Source organism: Planococcus citri, chromosome 2 (assembly GCF_950023065.1).
Source record: "Planococcus citri chromosome 2, ihPlaCitr1.1, whole genome shotgun sequence".
Taxonomy (NCBI): domain Eukaryota; kingdom Metazoa; phylum Arthropoda; class Insecta; order Hemiptera; family Pseudococcidae; genus Planococcus; species Planococcus citri.
Genome location: NC_088678.1, coordinates 72,879,073 through 72,900,325, shown reverse-complemented (window position 1 = coordinate 72,900,325; position 21,253 = coordinate 72,879,073). Strand labels below are relative to the sequence as shown.

The following is a 21,253-nucleotide window of genomic DNA, read 5'->3' as shown; positions in this document are numbered from 1 at the left end:
GTTGTGCTTTTTTTTTTCAAAATTGCATTGTGCTTTTTTTCAAAATTGTGTTGTTTTTTTTTTGAAATCGCTTTGTGCTTTTATTCAAAATCGCGTTGTGCTTTTTTTTTGAAATCGCGTTGTGCTTTTTTTCCGAAATCGCGTTGTGCTTTTTTTCCGAAATCGAGTTGTGCTTCTTTTTCAAAATTGTGTTGTGCTTTTTTCAAAATTGTGTTGTGCTTCTTTTTAAAAATTGCATTGTGCTTTTTTTCAAAATTGTGTTGTGCTTTTATTCGAAATCGTGTTGTACTCTTCTTTCTAAATCACATTGTGCTTTTTTTTTTGAAATCACTTTGTGCTTTTTTTTTCAAAATCACGTTGTGTTTTTTTCCAAAATTGTGTTGTGCTTTTATTCGAAATCGCGTTGTGCTTTTTATTCAAAATCATGTTGCGCTTTTCATCAATGTTGAGCTTTTTAGTTGAAATTTTGTTGTGCTTTCAAAATCAACATTTCGTTTTGCTTTGAAAATCTAAATCGCGTTTTTTCAAAAATTGTATTGTGCTTTTTTTCAAAACCGTGTTGTGCTGTTTTTCAAAATCGCGTTCTTTTTTTCAAAATTGTGTAGAGCTTCTGTTTCAAAATTGTGTTGTGTGTGCTTTTTTTTCAAAATCGCGTTATGCTTATTTTTTCAGTCGCGTTGTGCTTCTTTTTCAAAATTGCGCAGTGTGCTTTTTTTAAAAGATCGCGTTGTGCTTTTTTTAAAAGTTGTGCTTTTTTTCCAAATTGCGTTTTTCTTTTTTTTATGTGTTTTTTTATCATGATTGCGTTCTGCTTTCAAAATCCCAATCGCTTTTTTTCAAATTTCCGTTGTGCTTTTTTTTTGAAAATTGCGATGTGCTTTTTTTTCAAAATCGTGTTGATTTTTTTCAAAATCGCGTTCTATTTTCGAAATTTGCGTAGTGCTATTTTTCAAAATTGTGTGGTGCTTTTTTTCAAAATCATATTGTGCTTATTATTTTAAAGTTGTGTTGTGCTTTTTTTTTCGAAGTTGTGCCTTTTTTTGAAATTTTGTTGTGCTTTTTTTCGAAACCACGTTGTGCTTTTTTTCAAAATCGCGTTGTGCTTCTTTTCCAAAATTGTGTTGTGCTTTCCTAACTAAATAGGCTACGCACACTGTTACAGCTGTCTAGTTTTTGAGTGTTTTTCTGCAAAAAAAAACGTATTTAATATTTGAAGCCATGGCTTAAACAAATTAGATGATTTAAAAATGAGGGTGGTGTGGGGATTGGGGACTAACAAATCTTGTGGCTCTTGTACGTAATTCCCTTGTGGGCCTTGTGAGCTTACGCATTTGAATTTTTGTTATCAAACAAACATAACCACGGATCAGTGTAGGCTTATCATCATTTCCCTTCGGTCTCTGTGTGGTGAATGGTGTTGTATTTACCGAGTAATTACGATGTTTCTGTATAGTGTAGGTTCTCCTTTTTGTCGTCTGTGATATTAGTTAGTAGTTTTGTACAGCATGTTCGATGTATTCGAGTAGAATATGGCATTTTATTGTAATGTTTCTTGTGTCGTGTAATTATGTTGTAAATAAAAGTAGCGTTAAGGGAAGCGAGTATTTAATTTCCCTACAGATCAGAAGTGGTCACGTTTTTGATTTTGAACCCAATTGTGTGCGTATTATGCGCGTTTTCGTTTTCCTAATGGTCAATGTGCCGAGGTGCGAAGTGCTGATCGCGTGATGCCGCGTACTAAAAAGAAGAACGTGAATGACGACGACGAAATGTCTTCTAAAGCTAATGTGTCTTTCGAACAAGTCAGCGAGCTGGTAAGGGCAGCAAGCAGCGCAGTTTTATTGCCAGATTTACAAAAGTTCAATGGCGAAGGTTCGACAGCCGAGGCTAAGGAATGGCTTCGTAGTCTTGAAGCTCAAGCAACTATTGCTGGTTGGAACGAAAAGCAAAAGCTAGAAACGGCGAGGCGAATGCTAGAAAGGGCGGCCAAAAGCTGGTATTTGTTAAACGCGGATGATATCGAATCATGGAAAGATTTCCGAAAATTGTTCTACGAATCGTTTGTCGGTGAAGATGACGCAAATGTGGTCGATAAGTTTCAAAGATTCAATGATCGAGAGCAAAAAGATGACGAGTCTGCCGTCGAGTATATTTTGGAAAAGTTACGACTGGGAAAAGACATCGGTGCGTCGGTTCCAGATTGTAAAAATGCAGTTTGTGCTGGTTTAACGTCGAGCGAAATGGCAAGTTATTTGCGTGGCTTCGATTATAAGAAATCAGCTGATTATTTGAAACGTGTTCGAGAATTCCAAACGTATAAAGGAAAAACGTCCGAGAAAAATGAAAAATCGAGTGAAGCAGATTCAACTGCAGTTTCATCTAAGCAAGGTGATAAAGTCGTTTGCTATAATTGTAACGAAGTTGGCGATCATTTAGCCAAAAATTGTCCGAAACCGAAGAAGCCAAAGTTTTGTTCGAATTGCAAATCCGAAGGTCATCGAAAATCAGAGTGTACGGTAAATGGGAATTCCGGCTCTAGTGGTTCAACTGGCGAAGGAAAAGGTTCCGAAGAGAAGGCTGTTGTTTTGTCTGTGTTTGCACGTGACAATATCGAAAAAGCGGGTCAAAAGTATATCAAGACTGCTTTTATTGGTGAAAAAGTGATAGAAAATACGTTAATCGATCAGGGTAGTCGTGTGTGTGTAATACAAGCATCGACGGCGATATTACTGCGCATCCCGAGCGAAGAGTGTAACGAGAAAATTTATGGTGTCGGAGATTTCGAAGTTGGAGTTCAATGTTTGGGTCGCCTTACAGTTCCAATTACAATCGACAATGTGACTGTGAAAACCGAAGTTCTCATCGTGTCGGATAATGTTTTACCTGCTCGAGTGCTCCGTTAATAATTGGACGGTCATGGACAGAAAATCCCGAAGTTGTTACGGTAAAATTACGAGATGAATTCGTGATTCTGTCAGCTAGCGATCAAATCAACTCGTTATTTGAGAAAAAGAGTGTCGATGTCGAAGTAGTGAATAGTTCGATTACTGAAATGCCTGTGGAAAATATCAAGATCGAGAAAAACGTTGTTAGTTTCGTGCGTGTTGATTCGTTTAAAAATAGTTCGAAGTCGAAGAGGAAAATAGGTAGTGTGAAAACTTGTTCTTTGTCCGCCGAAAAACCGAAACGAGTGCGTTTTAATAATACTTCGTTGAGAAATGATCGGTTTATTTATGTTAACGATAAAGATCGTGATATTTTCGTGAATAAAGACAGTGAAATGTGTCGTTCTTGTTCGGCGTTCGTTTATCGTCCTAGGAAAAACCCTACGAGGTTGAAATCGGCGCGTTTTTATTCGTTTCCGGCGTCGAGGACAACGCCGTTCTCAGAATGGCCGAATGTGGTGAATGGTGTTGTATTTACCGAGTAATTACGATGTTTCTGTATAGTGTAGGTTCTCCTTTTTGTCGTCTGTGATATTAGTTAGTAGTTTTGTACAGCATGTTCGATGTATTCGAGTAGAATATGGCATTTTATTGTAATGTTTCTTGTGTCGTGTAATTGTTGTAAATAAAAGTAGCGTTAAGGGAAGCGAGTATTTAATTTCCCTACACTCTGTGCGCTTTCCTGCTATACTCCCTATTACTTCATAAAAATTAGTAATGGTTGACAATACTGTACCGTAATGTTTGTATACCTACTTATCGTTATCGCTTCTACTCGTACAAGCAATAATGGCCGGCGCTATGTTTACTCGGTATGAGTATGTCGAAGATTTCGTTATCAAATTATCAATAATAAGGTACTAGACCTACCTATAGGTGTAGGTAAAGAGTTGACATTACCGGCGACGAACACTTGCGATGAAATTCATTGGAACAACCTGCGAGCTTAAGAAGAATCGAGGTTTGCTAGACTACATAGCTTAGGTAATTATTTTTCTATCGTTACACTAACGATTTTCGGAGTCAAGTTGTTTATTTTTTGTCATCGAATCGCGTCAATAATAATTCCTCTCAATCTCAAACCTTAAAGTCACATAGGTGCCTCTGCCTACCATACATACCTATCTACTGTTTTAAGCAGCTATTAGCGGTGATGCAGGTTGTCAGCTTGATTTTTCCTCTCAGTTCCAATACATTAGTCATTGATTGAGTCTAGTGGACGTTTACATTTTTATGATGTGATCATTTATCTAGGTACATATTTTTCTTACGTACCTACGTGCAGATTGTGATTTCGAGAATTCGAACTTATTTCACCGGATAGGCTTCAAATGATAAAAAAAGAAAAAAAATGGTTTACTCATTTAAATTCATATTAATTGGTAGAATAATTGTGCGATGAAAATCGACCAATTTACGAGTACAACGTTGGTCGTTCGCGATACAATATTCTTCATCAAATATCCGCGGACTCGGCATTTCATTTTCTGCTTGTGGGAATTTTTCAAGGTGTTGCTTCCTGTGTGATTGAATATGGTAGTTTAGATCGCGAGAATCGAGTCTTTAAAGTATGTATGTAATTTAATTTTAATGCTATCTATGAAGCGCGATGCAAGCCATATACGACGACGTAATCCTTATCAAACGAGCCGGTGATGCGTTTCGATTGATAGCAACTATTTACTTACTGTTGCTGCTATGGGATTCGAAAAAAAGTACAGGTGAGCCTAATACACCTTCTGATATGTACAATAAGATATATTACGGAGGTAAATTACTTCAATTGGTTTATTTTGTGATTCCTTCTATATATTTTTTCAACTTACACGTCTTCTACTCGTATTTTCTTGATACCTAGGTTTTTCAGGCAAATCGCAAGCATTGTTTGCGATCGTGTACACTGCTCGATACTTTGGAAAATACGCGGGCGATGTTCTTGTGCTGAATGGGTTTGAAATTGTATTGAGAGTTACTCTGCTATGGTCATCCTACGTTATAGTTTACTTGATTTATTATAAATTCGAACATCATTCCAGTCGCGAGCAAGATAAGTTCAGGTAGGTAAATTGAGTCATATTTTTTTTTCAACTTGGACAACATTAAAAAGTGGTTTTTTTGAAGAATAACTCGAGCATGTGTTTTGATTGCTTCGCAGGATCGGATATTTAATTGTTCCATCCGGATTGCTGGCCATTTTATATAATCCTGGATTTTCCAGCAATGTGATTGATTACGACGAATTACGCATGTTTGGGATTCCTTTTGTTGAGGTAGGTATCTGCTCAGAAACCTATGTTTTTTCTTGTAAATTTGACATAAAAATTGAGTTCAAGTGGAGTGAGGTTGATTCTAGAAACGAGGAGAATAATTTTTTCCATGGCAAATCTACTTCTGCTATAAATGAGGTACCTACCTAGATTGCAGCTATGAAGATTTAAGACGGCTCCTCGCCTTGCTCGAACCATCACCTCACTTCGGTCGAGTAAACGCCTTCAGTTCTCGTCTATTGGGGCTTCTTCATCCGGGCTGTTATCATACAGAATCGAAAACTTCTGAAAAAGATTCAAAAATTCATTTTTTTTGGGTTCATAAACTTGAAAAAAGCTCGTCTAAGATACCTTCTAAGTGTAAAAGCTCAATTTCGACCTTCTAGATCAATTTTAAAGGGTTCCAGCGATGATGCAAAATCAAAAATTGAGAGAAAAATGCCAAATCCACAATTTTTGTGGAGTTGTTGGAACGGAGAATTGACGCGTTAAAACCTACAGAAGACACATACATTAGAATCGATCACCCCCCCCCTCACCCCCCCCCCCCCCAATCGACGGATTTTCACCAAATTTAACATAGACTTTAATTTTTGAGTTGAAAATGACTCAGAAAAAATGTTGGCTCTGGAGATGCCCCTGAAGGAAAGGAATGGGTTCTCAAAGAGGGGACATTTTCGAAACAATCGATTTTTTCGTCCCTGCCAGTACCCAACCTGCTTGGGGGAAAATGGCCCAGTCCCAAATGAGTATTTACTTCAATTTTTAAGTCAAAAAATCGTTGAATTCGACAAATTTTACTCATTTAAAAAAAAATTGGGGCACATGAACCTCCAAAATTGGTTAAACAAGGTCAAAATTATTCTCCTGAGCTCATTTTTCATTCATATAGGATCTAAGCAGTCAATTTTATGACAAAACGTAGGTACAAAAATTACAAAAATAATCATTTTCGAAATTTTGGGGCATTTAACTCCCTCCATCTGCCCCATGACAAGTCCGTCTCGGCCTCTCGGGTTCATCTATATCCCAAGTACACTTTTAGTGACTGTTTACCTTGGTTTTTAATTCAAAAAAATCCTCGAATCTGGCAATCTAAAAAAAATTGGGCTCATATTCGTATATAAACTTCTCCAAATGGGAGTTGAGACCCACAGAATCTAAAATTATCAGTCAACGAAACAAAAATTCTCTCATAATAGAATTTTTTCCATTTTGGCTTCAATTTTGGAGGTCCCAGCTCCTCCTTCCGCCCACAGCTGTTTTGGGTCCAAAATGCATCGTAATATACATAGAAAGTTCGCATATATTTTGGGATTTTTCAAGTAAAAATGAGTTTTTTTTCGTACTCGTATAATGTAGAAAAAAGGAAAAAAAAAAGGTTTTAGCGATGAGAAAAAAATTTCATTGTGTATAAATAAGGACCACCCCTAACCTTCATTTTGAGTCGAAAGCCAATAAAAAAAATTTGAGCTCTGGCCGGTGCTTCTGGAGGGAAAATATATGTAAGTCCTCAAAGAGAAGAAATTTTCATAAAAAATCGTGATTTTTTCGCTCTAGTCACCCAACTTGTTTTAGTTTTGGAAAAAAAGCCCAGTCCCAAAGTTAGCTCATTTCCCATGAAAAAAAAAATCAAAATTAGATCAGATTAACTTGAATGGCATATGATCTATTTATATACCACTTTCAACCTAGGTCGAGTCAATTGGTGATGGTTTTGAGCAGTTCTGGAGCCTCCAGCGGATTTTTGCATTCTCCAGTTTAAAAAAAAAATCATGAAGATAAGGTCAAAATGAAATTAAACGTCTATTAACACAGATTTACTGTGTTTGTGACTTTTTTGATCGATTTGGGCATTTGGGCACATATTTTCATTTAAAAATAAATATGTTTGTGGCGTTTCAAGTCCAAAATTTTCTCCAGCGATTATCTTTGGGGGGGGGGATGTAAAATTCATAGTTCTAGAAAGAGCGATTTAAAAAAAGCTGAAATAAGTTTTGAATTGTACTTTTGACCTGCCAAGTCGATTAGAATTGGTTTCGAGTTGTTCTGGAGCCTCCAGAGAATTTTAAAATTCTCTCGGTTTTGAAAATTTTTTATTAACAATGGTCGAAATAAAATTCAGAATGTATATAATCTTGGATTTATGATTCGGGTACATTTTTTCGAAATCTGTTTGTGCTGCTTCAAAATCTAAATTTTTCTCCAGTAGATTATTAGGCTAAATCATTTCTGGAAAAAAATGAAAAGTCATGGTTTGTGAACGAGTGAACGAAAAAAAACTGAAATTTAGTTGGAATCTAATTTATGACCCACCAAGTCGATTGGCGTTGATTTTCAGCTGCTCTGGAGCCTCCAGCAGATTTTCAAATTCTCCAGTTTTTGAAAAAATTACATTTACAGGATCAAAATAAAACTTAGCACCTATAAATTTGTTTCTTTTAGCCTTTGTGCTCCTTTCGATAAATTTAGGTAGAGATTTTCAAAATCCATTCGTGCTGATTCAAATCCAAAATTTTCTCCAGTGAATGAAAAAGTTCAAGTATGCGAACACGTAAATTAAGAAATTGAAAATTTGGTCAGTACCCTATTTTTGATCTTCCGAGTTGATTGGTAATGGTTTCGAGTTCGAGTATAGTTCTAGAGCCTCCAGCAGATTTTCGAATTTTACAGTTTTCGAAAAAGTGGGGCATCAAAAGTGTGGTGTAGGAATTAGGAATAAGAGAGAATTTTAGAACTAGGAACAAATAATGAGAAGATAGGTATTAGGAAATTTTATGATTAGGAAATATTGGGATGGGTTTGGATTAGGATAAGACAAACCTACCTAACCACATAATATAAAAATGCTCTATTTTAATTCAAATACACGAAGATCTGTTTCAACCAATACTCAATCGAAAGAAAGGGATTTTATTTACAAGGTAGGTAGAACCTACATCATACACAATCTTAGTTGGAACGTATCCCAGTGTAAAAATAAACTCGAAAAGTAAATTGAATTTACATACATTTCTAGACATTGCAAGCAAGTCGAAATAGTTGGAAATCTACTAAATCTATACCTAGATTATTCAGATTGAATCACTGTATTAAATCCTTACCTAGATTATTCAGATGAATTCTAACTACTTTACCATTAACCTAATCATTACCTTGACCATATCAATAGTAGTTGGACTGAATCTATTCATAGATTATATCGTAGCCCTATACTTTGAAATAAGAACCTAAATGCTGACCAACATATTGGCTAGAGGATTTACCTCAGCCCTGCCGGTAACTCGACCAGGAAACTTACTCCATTAGAATTGATGTCCAATTAATTAGTGAAATAAATTCATAGCAACACAAAATAACACTCGCGTTACCGGAGAAATTATATCATTTTAATAAGTTCAATTTTAAACAAAATACTCGAATTCAGTCATGTAATGACTGGTAAATTTAAAGATAAAAAAATTACAGAAAAAATACGAATGCACGTTCTTAATCGAGTGGAAAAAACATACTGAGGAATAGGTAGGTATTACCTATTGTCATAATCACTCGAGTTTCCCACCATAGATTTTAACCTTGAAATGGGCTCATTGAATTTATGTACTAAGTTTTGCCTAACTATTTCTATTTAGGCTCGTCTATAGCACATAATTTCTCCCCCTGCCAAAGAGAAAATCTGTGGAAGGGAAAACTCGAATGCAAGACTGAAAAATTACGTTAAACTATTGAAAAAATTAACAAGAACTATTGAAAAAACAGCTAATCTAGACTCGAGTATGATTAACAATGAAAATGTAAAAAACAAAGAAAAAACAATAACAAAAAGAATAACATGAGAACGACTATCGCCAGAAAACACACTATCCAAAAACGAAAAATGAAATTACAATACAATAAGATTCACAATGATAACGTAATAACTCGAAACGGAAAATACAAAAGAAAAAAAACCAAAAATTTACAAAAAGGAAAAAATTTTGAAATTGAATCTTATTTCTTCTTTTTAATAAGATATTCTTCTACCGGATAGAAGTTATCTCGTACTCTAAACCGATCCATCGCTCGAAGGCTTCTGAGAAGACCAATCATTCGAACTCGTGGCACCTTTTCTTTACACCTGACCGTTCTCGAATAGGGGATTCCCGGCGGTCCTCGAAGATTGATTGAAACAGCGACAGGATCGTAACTTTTGATCAGCGGACCAATGTCTCGTACGCCTAAGATTACTGTACCGTGATGCGCTTCTACTTTCTTCGTAGTCTTGAAATTAGCGACATAACACGGGAACCAATGAACATCGTTCTTGTTACGTTCAATACCGGGAGTCAATCTTAGTGGTACATTGACCTTTCGTCGTACTACTAACCGGAAATCATCCTTCCAAGGTACGTAAATAACCTTAGGATGGTGAAGGACTTCAAACTCGAAAGATACATTCTTGTCGAAAAACTCGAGTGCAGCAGTATTAATCAACGATACCTGCAACGTAGGATCGATGATTATTTCGACGTAATCGTTGGCTATTTTCCCCAGAACAGTGACGAGGTGTTTCATGTTGGTCTGATTCTGGTACGACCATCTGGGACGGAAAACATGTTCACGTGGGTAGACCTCATCACGATAAGTCGAACGGACCAAATTCAGATGGTTGCGCCAAGTAGTGGCCTCGATTTCGATTCTTGGCCACTCAAAAGACTGCCGTTTCTCGTAATATTCAAATCTCGGAGTCACGATCTTAAAATGAACATATGTTCCTCGTATCAGTGCTTCCCATAGGTCAATCGCTAGATGTTTGAAAACTCGGTCCGAAGGATCCCACTCGAATTCATATGGCTGATAACTATCAGGCCATTGTTGCGGAACGTATGGTCGGAGGTTGCATTCAGGAATCTCATCGTCGCCTATCAACTCTTGTGTGAAAATTTGAATTCCATCGATTTCAGCGTAGTTCAGTCGAGGAAACTTGGCCGTGACATATGCTGGTTGTGGTGGTGGAAGAACGACGGGAACCACAGCAGCGACGGGAACAGCAGCAGCGGCGGCTTGAGCAGCTGGTTCATTTTTATCAGCTAATGGAGCTGTTTGTACCGATTCTTCGGCATTATTGTCGGTAACATTATCGACCTGCATCGACTCGTCGATGGATTGAGTTGCCGTTGCTGATGGAGCAAACGTTGAACTCAGATTAGCGACATCACTCTTAATAGTGGCAGAGGTGACATCAGCTGAAGTTGACGTAGAACTCGAGTCGTTTTCACCGAGAGATAACGTCGATGGTCGATTTTGCGGTGGAATAAGATCGAGTAGGTTGAGATCAGCCATAAGAGAGTTCTGACGGAGAGTTGCTAAAATACTCTCTACTGATGGATCAGCTTCGTTGGGTTTCGGTTGTTGAATTTTAAATGTCTTTGGCTCAGGAAACCGAAAACCAACGGTTTTCTTTTCACCGGTACTGTCTTCCTCAGTGTAGCTCAATTTCTTCGCCGGTGGTAGACCTTTGTCGGGGCTCTTCAGTGCACTCTTGAGAGGAGCTGGTAATCGAGTAAGCGACACTGATAGATTTTCGAATTCGGTCGAATGCGAAGTTCTAGCTGCGTTATCGAAAGATGATGTTGATAAGTGACGATTCGTTTGGTTCAATACACCGATGTTTTCTTCAAATACATCGTCACTACCGCCGTCGGAAACGTTGATGATTTCCTCTCCTTCAGTTAGATCGATCGTTGTTTCACTCGAGTTTATTGTGGTTGGTTTGGATTGTTCTTCGATGTGCACAAACGAGAAAACGGCGGGAGGAAGAATCAGATCGTTTTCTGAAAACGCTCGACGAATCATCGTACTTAATTTCGGTCGTTGAACTGGAGTCGGAGGAGCGGGCGATATCGGTCGAGAGAGAGTCTCCATTTGTTCAAATAAGAACTCTGTTAGACCTTCTACCTCGACGGCGATACGAGATGGTAAATCACGTATATTCGGCGTCTCCTTCGGAATGAGGCACCTCTTGCAAGGAGATAGGCGGTCAGCGGTGAAAATCGCTAGGAGATATTCGCGGATATATAATTCCACTCGCTGAATCTCCGATTCCATTATGTTTCGAGACAAAGACGCAGGTAGATCGAGTGCTGAAACGGAAATCTCGATGATCTCGGCGATCGGACATCGGACGTTTTGTTTCTTGATCGTAAGAGTGTCTTCTTGATCGTTTCGGATTACAAATACTCGAGTGTCTAGATCTTCAGCTGAGAACGTTTTCTTTAAATTCTCAGGACTCGAGTTAATGATCGGGTGTATGTGGCTCTGGCGACAGGTCGCGTACAAATCATTCTGTGAACATTTTAAAACCATACACGAAAATAGATTAGAGTAATTCTAAGAGAGGCTTTAAACTTTTTACATGCTATGAAAGAATTATAACTAAAAATAAATTAGAAAATAAAAGAGAGACAGACATAGAAGGCCTAGACGAGTAGACAAAGGCTCCTATTCTATCGGCGGTTGAACAGTGTCATCGGTGGCTGGATTGTATTTACGAAGATGACGGATATTTTCTCGAATAATATATCCTGGGTTTTTTTCATCTTCGAGTTCGTAAACGTTGATGAAAGGCTTTGTGATGACTTTATATGGGCCTTTCCATTGGTGTGATAGTTTCGCAGCTACTCCTTTCTCTTTCGATGATACTGGTCTATTTTTTACAAACACTCGTTCACCAACATCCAATATCACAGGTTTATGGACTTTATGGAAATAGGCTTGTCGACGTTCATGATTCTTTTTCTGGTTTTCGAGTATTCGCTGGTTGATATCGAGTGGTAATTTTCGTTGTTTAATTATATCGACTAATGAATCGGGTACTAATCGTTTACGTACTGCTTCATAGGGAATGCAACCTGTTACAGTGCTTTCGGTATAATTCAATTTACGCTCGATATCTGGTAAAATACGACACCATGATTTTTGTTTATCAGCGATATACTTTCTCATACTCGAACCAATAGTGCTCATTATTCTTTCGGCAGGGTTACTATTCGGAGTATACCTTGATGTATACCGAATTTGAACTCCTCTTTTTAGCCAAAATTTTCTCCAATACCGAGAGGAAAATTGTGGACCATTATCGCTGAGTACTATTTTCGGTAATCCAAACTCGTTAATCCAAAGAATCATACGTTCGAGTATATTTGCTGAAGTCACGACTTTTAATGGGTATAATTTGACGAATTTGGTAAAATGATCTTCGATCACGAACACAGTATCGACGCCAGCTGTACTACTTGGAATTGGTCCAAAATTATCCAAACACAAAATCTCGTTGAAACGTTCAGAAGCGAGTGTTTGAATTGGACCATACAATCGAGTTGTTGATCTCATTGAAATTTGGCATGAGATACAATCATTCACAAATTGGCAAACTTGCGTTGTTAAACCAGGCCAATCAAAATGTCTTCGTATAATGCGAATCAATTGAGTAATTCCAACATGACCGTATTCATAATGATAGTGTTGAATTAGTTCTCGTTGTAAACTTTTTGGAATAAATATTCGCCATTCTTGATCATTGTGATTCTGATAAATAACCAAGTTCAATTTTTTATCAACTCGAGTACGTTCAGGGTATTTTTTGATACACGCTTGTACTATTTCGTCATTATTCTGGATTGATCGAAGTCGTCGAAATTCGGTGAATAAACACTTTGGTGTTTTGTAATCGAACAGAAAAATGGTGAAATTTTTGTCGTTTTCGGTAATGTTGAAAGTATACCTAGACAAAAAATCTGCAATCGAGTTATCAGCTCCAGCGATATGTTGAATATCTATTCTGAAGTTGTCTAAATACAGCAACCATTTCATGATCCGATTAGGCAAAAGTTCATTTTTCTTCAGGTATGTTACCGCAATGTTATCAGTGTATAAATGAACTTTATTTCCGGCCAAAAGATAGTAATTTTTGGCGAGAAGATGGATAATTGCCAAAAGTTCGAGTTCCATTATGGAATAGGATTTTTCGTAGCCTTTTAACACTCGAGAAGTAAATGCAATTGGCATCATAAGGTCTTTATCGTTCTTGCGACTCGGTTGCATTACTACACCAGCGATAGCTTTCGTAGAAGCGTCGGTGTAAATGTAAAATGGCTTTTTGAAGTCAGGATAGGTCAATAGTGTTTCATTTGCAAGTTCTTTTTTAAGCAATTCGAAATGTTTGATATTTTCTTCTGTCCATACTATTGCACCTTTTCCAACCGTAGTCAATTCGTAAAGAGGAGCACACAGCACGCTGATTCTAGCCATATATTCTCGGTAGTACTGAAACATACCGAGAAATTGCTGGAGACTCTTTACGTCTTTTGGCAACTCAAAATTTAAGATTGGCTCAATCTTTTCGGGATCCACTTGGACACCCTCATCGGAGAATATCATTCCGAGGTATTTTATTCGAGTTTTACACCATTGGGTTTTCCGAAGATTGAGTGTCATGCCAGCCGCTTTCACCTTTTCGAGGAAAATACGAATATGTTCGAGGTGTTCTTCGATAGTTTTCGAGTAGATAATGACGTCATCGACGTACACACCGGTGAAATCTTCACAACCACGTAACACCAATCGAAGAGCATAAACAAAAGCAGCCAAACTATCTTCGGTACCGAAACCTACAACCGTCATAACGAGAGGAATACCATCGATGGTGAATGATAGAACGCATTGTTGATCCTCAGCTAATTTTATTTGGAGGAAACCATTATTGAAGTCAAAGATCGAAAAATACTTCATGTCCTTAAACTTCATCCGCATGTTGTTAATATTTGGCGGTTCAGTCGAGTGTCTGAGAATGTATTCATTTAATGGTCTTCCATCCAAACATATACGAACTTTTCCACCTCCTTTATCTACATAGACGAGACCTAACTTATAAGGTGATTGTCTTTCAACCACTTTTCCTTCTTTTTTCCATTTTCTTATAATTTCATGGACACCGTCTTCGTAGCGATGGGGAATAGGTCGAGATTTACACCATACTTTATGTGGAGGGGGAAGTTCGTTACCTACGAAAGCGAATCTATGTTCGTAACAGTTACACAAACCGATTCTGTTCTCAAAAGTTTCATAATTATTATGTATGTGTTTTCTTAACGTACCTTTATTTTTACTCGTGAGTTCTGTACCCTCGACAGCTTCTTCTATTTTATACAGCAGCTCGGTACAGATGACATAGGAGGGATTCTCACTGATCGAAAATATCTCTTCAGGTTTTGTAGACGTGATATACTGGACTTCTTGTAAAGGATATTGCTTCGGATCCTTTTGTAACTCGAAATTCATCGCGTTTTTTTCTGAATCGTTATAATGAATCTTGAATGTTTTATTCTGGAGAGCTGTTATCGTTGGATCGGTAAGCTCGATGTAATTCTTTGACGTGTGAATTACTAACTCGAATGATCTCATTAAATTACGTCCCAAAATCAATGATGTATTCAGGTCTTTGACGATAAATGCTTGAATATTGAACACACTTTTGTTAGGTTTTTGTGTTGGAAAACTCATCGGTACGTAAGCCATTATCGTGATTTTTGGATGAGCTTTGGTAGCAGCTAGCGAAAACTTTTGACCCATACCGTCAGCTTTAACTTCGCTTTTCTTCAGTTCAGGGTAAGCTGCAACGATTCGCTCGTATACACTCTCATTCATAAGTACATGAGAGCATCCATTGTCAATTAATGCGTCGACGTCAATTTTACCAAATTGAACTTTTATTTTCGGCGACACGTCTTTATTCGAGTATTCAATATCGACTGGATCGAGTACGTCGAGAATACTATGGTTGAGATTGAATACAACTGGTTCATCGGTTTTACCGTACATGCTATCGAGTTTCTCATCTTTCTTCGAATCTTTATAAGGTTGTGTTTTAAATATATTAACTCCGCAGTATTTCTTGAAGAAACTGCACAGCTCGTAGTCCAATTTGTTCAAATTGAAGATTTCCCAACTTGCGTAATCTGGTTTTGATCCCGGTGATGCACCATTAGGCTTGTAGAATTCTTTTTTGATATCGTAAAGAATAGCACCATCTGACGTATATTTGAACCATTTCTTTTCAGTTGGTACAAGCTCATTGCGTTTCACAAATGGAGAGAATGCATTCCAAAAAAGACAATTGTCTTGTTTCGTTGCAGTGAAATAAATCTTCTCATTCACTTCTTCGAGATTCTTCCAATAATCAAGACTTATATTGGGAAAATTCACAGGAGCTATCAACGCAAATACGATATTTTTAATTCGATAAATATCTCGTAGCGTAACGACTAATTTTTTCAATTCATTTTGAAACTGAGAGCTATCAAAATTCTTGAACATTGATTCTTGAAGTCCAAGATGGATTAACGCATGTTCAGTACCAAAAGGTATGTCAAAGGTGTTTTCTTCTAATAATTGATTCACCTTTTTTGCCGTCAATTTATCACTAACTAATGAGTATTTGGCATGATCGGCGATATTCTTAAATTCGTGATATCTCAGAAATTTATACATGACGTTACTTCCAATATATGCAATTCCATCACAGAAAAGATACATCTTTTCTTTATTCGGAATATTAGGTACGACTGGAGGAATTACTGGAGCTTCTTTGTTGTGTACTATAGCAGCTTCAAAGGTCGGCTGGTCGGAATTAGAGGTAACACTGCGACCTTCGGTGTTACCTAATTCAAGTTTAAATCTTCGAGTGAAATGGAAATATCGCAAACAGAAAATTCCTCAAAATTCGGTGGATTTTTTCGATCATATGGTTGAAGGTTATGGTTCATATCCACATAGTGAACGGTGAGACCAGGTTCATCGAAATTAATCTCATTTGCACTCGCCACTTTAGTAAATTGAGCTCTTCCATTTCGATCAAAACGTTTCAGGATTTGACCTTTATCGAATTTTGTGAAAGGGTTTTCTTTCTTCGGAGGAGCGTTTGATCGATTTTCACCAGAACTGTTGCTTTTACTCGAGTTGGAATCTGATTTCGAATTTGATGATGATTTTGATGATGAAGATGATTTTACTTTATCTATCAATGGTTTCGCAACTTGGTTATAATACGATTTAGCATTGACGCTTCTTTTATTCGCTGTTCCAGAATTTTCCATTTCAGTAATCGCTTCGATAATTTCTTCGATCGTATCAGTTGGCTCGGTTTCTTTGAAAATTTCGCGATATTCTTTACCAATTTTTTCGGTCAATACTTGTGCAACCCATTTTGGTGTAACCGAAGTATTCCATCGCATTCTTCTCAGCCAAAAAGTACAGAAATCAACCACACTCTGATGTTCGTTTTTCACTTCTTTTTTAAATTCTTCGATATCGAGTTGGTGATTCATAATAGTGGAAAATTGCTTAACTAATTTTATTGCGTTTAAATGCCACGGTTCGTCGATCTGTAACGCTTTTTTATAATTGATCAGATCGGTATGTTCGAGAAAATAATCAAGACAAAGGTTATATTCTTGATTAGTTTTGACCAATTGACGGATTTCGTTCTCGAATTCGATGAGAAATTCTTCGACTGTTCGGTAATCATCACCAGCTTTCCATTTCGTAACTCGAGCTCCTTCACAGATTTGTTTTACATTCTTTTTACTGCCAGTGTTGTCAGTACTCGAGAATTGGACAGGTGAAATGACCAATAACGATCGACAGTCTTCAATTGGAAAAACTAGCTGTTCATTTTTTGCTTTTAAATGAAAATGTCGTTGTGGAATGGTTAAACATGATGGTTGGGGAACAAAATCACGACTTCCGTCACCTCCACCACGACTTTGCCTCGAATGAATCGCAAATTGCTTGGCAATATTTTCCGATAACGTTTCATTATTTATCTCGATAACATCCATTAATAAAGCAGCTGTTACTCCGCTAGGACCTGGACCAGTTCCATCTGACGTGGAAGCAGCAGTTGTGTTAGCGAGAGACATACGCTTGGTGACTTTCGTTTGTAGCTCTTTGTTTTTCTTTTTAATCGCCGCATTCTCGGCCAATAATCGTTCATAATCTTCTTGAGTGAAAGACATTGTAGGTATAGGTTGGTTTTCGTCTTCGTCGAATACGTCAACTTCTTCGATTGGTATTTCTACTTTTATACCAGCAACGTCGTCGTCAGTTGAATCGAATGTCTTAGGAACTTTATCACGAAAACGGGATTCCTTAAAGAAACCTTCTGGAAATCGAGGTGATCGTAAATAATAGAGAGGCGTTGGTCGAAATAATTTCGCTCGTCGACGCTCTTTTTTCTCTTCTGGATCTAACTCGAGTGAAGAAGATGAATCAGAATCGAAATTGTCGAATTGTCTTGATGTCTCGTTCAATCGATCTCGAATACCGCTTAACTCGTTGTCAATCGAATCGTCAGCTTCTTGATCAGGATTTTCGAATTCGTTCAAATCGTCAAGAGATATTTCGAGTGCAATATTACTGCTATCGATAAAACTGATAACAGCTGGATCGTGAAAATGAGCACTCGCAGATGACTCGTTGAGTTCAATATCAGGTTCGTTTGAATTATTCACTGTTGAATAAGCTTGATTATTAAACACTCGAGTTACCATATGGCAATGTTGAGTCAGCATTATGGTCCCTAACTATCTAAAAAATCCCTAACTAAGGATCCCTAGATTCCCTACAGACCAAGGTAATGATCTCACAAGTAACACAACTAACACTAAATCGTTTGAAAACACTTGATTATGCATGAGAAAACCAAAGAAGAGTACATACCCACGCAGGCGCCAGGTTGCGTAATTACAACCAATTTTGGCATATCAAATATTTTCAAAACGAAACACAATACATATAAGAAGAATCAAAACACTGGTAAACAAAATAACTAGATCTAATTTTACCTCAAAGGAAGCCATAATCGAAAATAAACAAACGAGATAATATTCCAATATACTAATCAGCTACGTATTCGGCTGGAACATCAAAATACTCGAAATACGACAAGCTCACGAATCTTTCGAACTTCACTTCACATACGAAAGTTTATTATATCATTAAATAGAAAACTCGAATAAAAATACGATCGCAATAATCGAATCAATTTTAGCAAAAAGTAAAAACACCGCACTAAAAAACCATACACAAAACGCAAACTACTCGAGAGATGTTTACAGTACGAAGGAAAAGATAATACTCAAACCGAATGCGTTTCAGATTGCGATCGAAGACTCGACTAGAAAGATAAGAGAATAACAAAATGGCGATTTACAAAAATAATACAATAGCTAGAAACTACGACGAACGTTTCCTAGAAATTTTGTTCAGCCCGATGCCGATTCTTCTACACTAACACAAACACATATCTTTTTGTATTTTTTATTAATTTTCTTAGAAAAACACGCATCTTAATTCTAAAGGCATAAGCTGAATATGTGGATATCCAGACATATGCGGGAAAGGGGGAAGGAAATTTAGCGGCCTTTATCAAAAACCTATCCTAGCCGAAGCTTTACATAGTACCATTCGTAAAACTAGTTGCAACATGTTTTATTATACGTTAAAAATACTCGATCATTTTTCTGGTACTCGGAGGCTTGATGCAATTACTCGATGTCGTTATCTCGTTGATGGTGGTACATTTCATTACATGTACTATACCAGAACGACTAGTACAATTCGAAGCTGGTTTCTTCGTGTATTTAAAATATGCTTTCTAACAAACTGTTCCCTAAGTGAAGTAGGTACCTACTACCTATTCGATACCTATTCACAGGCGGACCGTACTTCTCATCAGGCGAAAGCATAGCACAATAGATAACGCGCTTGAGTTACTATTCTAACGGCCATATTTTATTGGTTGAAAGAAATCTTCGTGTCCAACATGAAACACATGTGTAAAGTGGAATTTTGACACGAAATTTTCTGAAGATGAATTTTGAATAATTAATACCTAAACTCATTAAGCCCTAGCCCCACGTTGGGCGCCAATTTTTATATTATGTGGTGTAGGAATTAGGAATAAGAGAGAATTTTAGAACTAGGAACAAATAATGAGAAGATAGGTATTAGGAAATTTTATGATTAGGAAATATTGGGATGGGTTTGGATTAGGATAAGACAAACCTACCTAACCACATAATATAAAAATGCTCTATTTTAATTCAAATACACGAAGATCTGTTTCAACCAATACTCAATCGAAAGAAAGGGATTTTATTTACAAGGTAGGTAGAACCTACATCATACACAATCTTAGTTGGAACGTATCCCAGTGTAAAAATAAACTCGAAAAGTAAATTGAATTTACATACATTTCTAGACATTGCAAGCAAGTCGAAATAGTTGGAAATCTACTAAATCTATACCTAGATTATTCAGATTGAATCACTGTATTAAATCCTTACCTAGATTATTCAGATGAATTCTAACTACTTTACCATTAACCTAATCATTACCTTGACCATATCAATAGTAGTTGGACTGAATCTATTCATAGATTATATCGTAGCCCTATACTTTGAAATAAGAACCTAAATGCTGACCAACATATTGGCTAGAGGATTTACCTCAGCCCTGCCGGTAACTCGACCAGGAAACTTACTCCATTAGAATTGATGTCCAATTAATTAGTGAAATAAATTCATAGCAACACAAAATAACACTCGCGTTACCGGAGAAATTATATCATTTTAATAAGTTCAATTTTAAACAAAATACTCGAATTCAGTCATGTAATGACTGGTAAATTTAAAGATAAAAAAATTACAGAAAAAATACGAACGCACGTTCTTAATCGAGTGGAAAAAACATACTGAGGAATAGGTAGGTATTACCTATTGTCATAATCACTCGAGTTTCCCACCATAGATTTTAACCTTGAAATGGGCTCATTGAATTTATGTACTAAGTTTTGCCTAACTATTTCTATTTAGGCTCGTCTATAGCACAAAAGTGAAAGGATATCTCTCTTTAATCAGGGTCAGAATTGTCAAAAAAAAAAAAAAAAAAAAAAGGAAATTGACCATTTTACCTAAACGCAATCAAATTTCAATTTCCACCTATAATTAAAATACATACCTATCTATTGTATGATCTGTTTCCAGCTTGGATGGGCATTCAGCTATTATTTGGAAGCCGTTGCAATCTGGCCCCAGTTACTAGTGCAATATATTCGTAAGAATCGAGAAAAACAAGACTACGCGGATTTTTATTTGATACTTATGGGCATCTCACGATTAATGTACTCGATTTATTCGATTTATGAAAGAGAACGCGATGTGATCACCGATGTAAGCGGAATGGTTCAATTGTATGCTTATCTGGCATATTTTGTATTACAAGTTGCATTCAATCGGAAATCAGATCGAAGTAAAATTACAGATGATGATGCATGACCACTATTATTTTTTTGTTATTGTTTTTTTAAAATTAATTTTTCATTTTAATTTTCTAACTTTTACACTGAGAAATCTTACTTTTATGCTGTTTTGAAAGAAAGGGAATGGAATCGATAAAAAGGTACAGTCAATTAGGTATTCCTAAAATTTGTGATATTTTTTCTTTAAGTAAACATTGTAAAAAGTTCGATTAGAATTCAGGAATAATGAAAAACAAAACTGAGGAATAAATTTTTAGTCAGTTTTCAAGTAGGCCTAATTTTTACTCAAATAAAAGGAAAATACATAATAAATAATTTTCTCCACACAAATTATTGAGGTAGGTAATGATTTTTAAATTGGAATGTAATTTTTTACCAATCTAAAAACTGAATTTATATTCATTGGTTATTTTTTAAAAGTTTGTTTTTTTTAGAGACAGGGAGAGAGATGGAAGTTTCTTATCGACTACCTATTTATATATATGTATTATTCAGTTTGTTTGAATTATTTAAAAAAATGTATTTTTCCAAACGAGCTAGGCAGGCGTCTGTTCTCGTGAAATGGGTAATTTAATTTATTGTTAATTTTTGTAAGTACGATGTTTGCATTTATGTTTGTTTTGTTGTGTTTTTTTTTTTTTTTTTTTTTTAATAATTATAGTTTCATTTCTATAATAATTCAA

General features: G+C 36.5%; 2 protein-coding genes across 4 annotated transcripts; one reads left to right on the top strand and one right to left on the bottom strand.

Moving 5' to 3' along the window:
* Positions 1-1,025: 1,025 nt before the first annotated feature.
* Positions 1,026-21,242, top strand: LOC135837650 (uncharacterized). 3 transcript variants are annotated; one of them, XM_065353001.1, is made up of 5 exons: positions 1,026-3,929; positions 4,455-4,666; positions 4,804-5,002; positions 5,101-5,215; positions 20,296-21,242. In XM_065353001.1, exon 1 carries the CDS (start codon positions 1,728-1,730, stop codon positions 2,901-2,903), a length of 1,176 nt encoding a protein of 391 aa, XP_065209073.1. In that variant the 5' UTR covers positions 1,026-1,727; the 3' UTR covers positions 2,904-3,929; positions 4,455-4,666; positions 4,804-5,002; positions 5,101-5,215; positions 20,296-21,242. The 3 variants fall into 3 exon arrangements, with proteins under 3 accessions (XP_065209073.1, XP_065209075.1, XP_065209072.1); XM_065353003.1 differs by having other exon boundaries at positions 1,026-4,666; positions 4,813-5,002; XM_065353000.1 differs by having other exon boundaries at positions 1,026-4,666.
* Positions 8,106-20,129, bottom strand: LOC135837649 (uncharacterized). Its single transcript, XM_065352999.1, has 2 exons — positions 18,094-20,129; positions 8,106-11,536 (listed from the first exon to the last, which is right to left on the bottom strand). The coding sequence occupies exons 1-2, from the start codon at positions 18,106-18,108 to the stop codon at positions 9,203-9,205; spliced, it is 2,349 nt and encodes a 782-aa protein (XP_065209071.1). The 5' UTR covers positions 18,109-20,129; the 3' UTR covers positions 8,106-9,202.
* Positions 21,243-21,253: the final 11 nt, after the last annotated feature.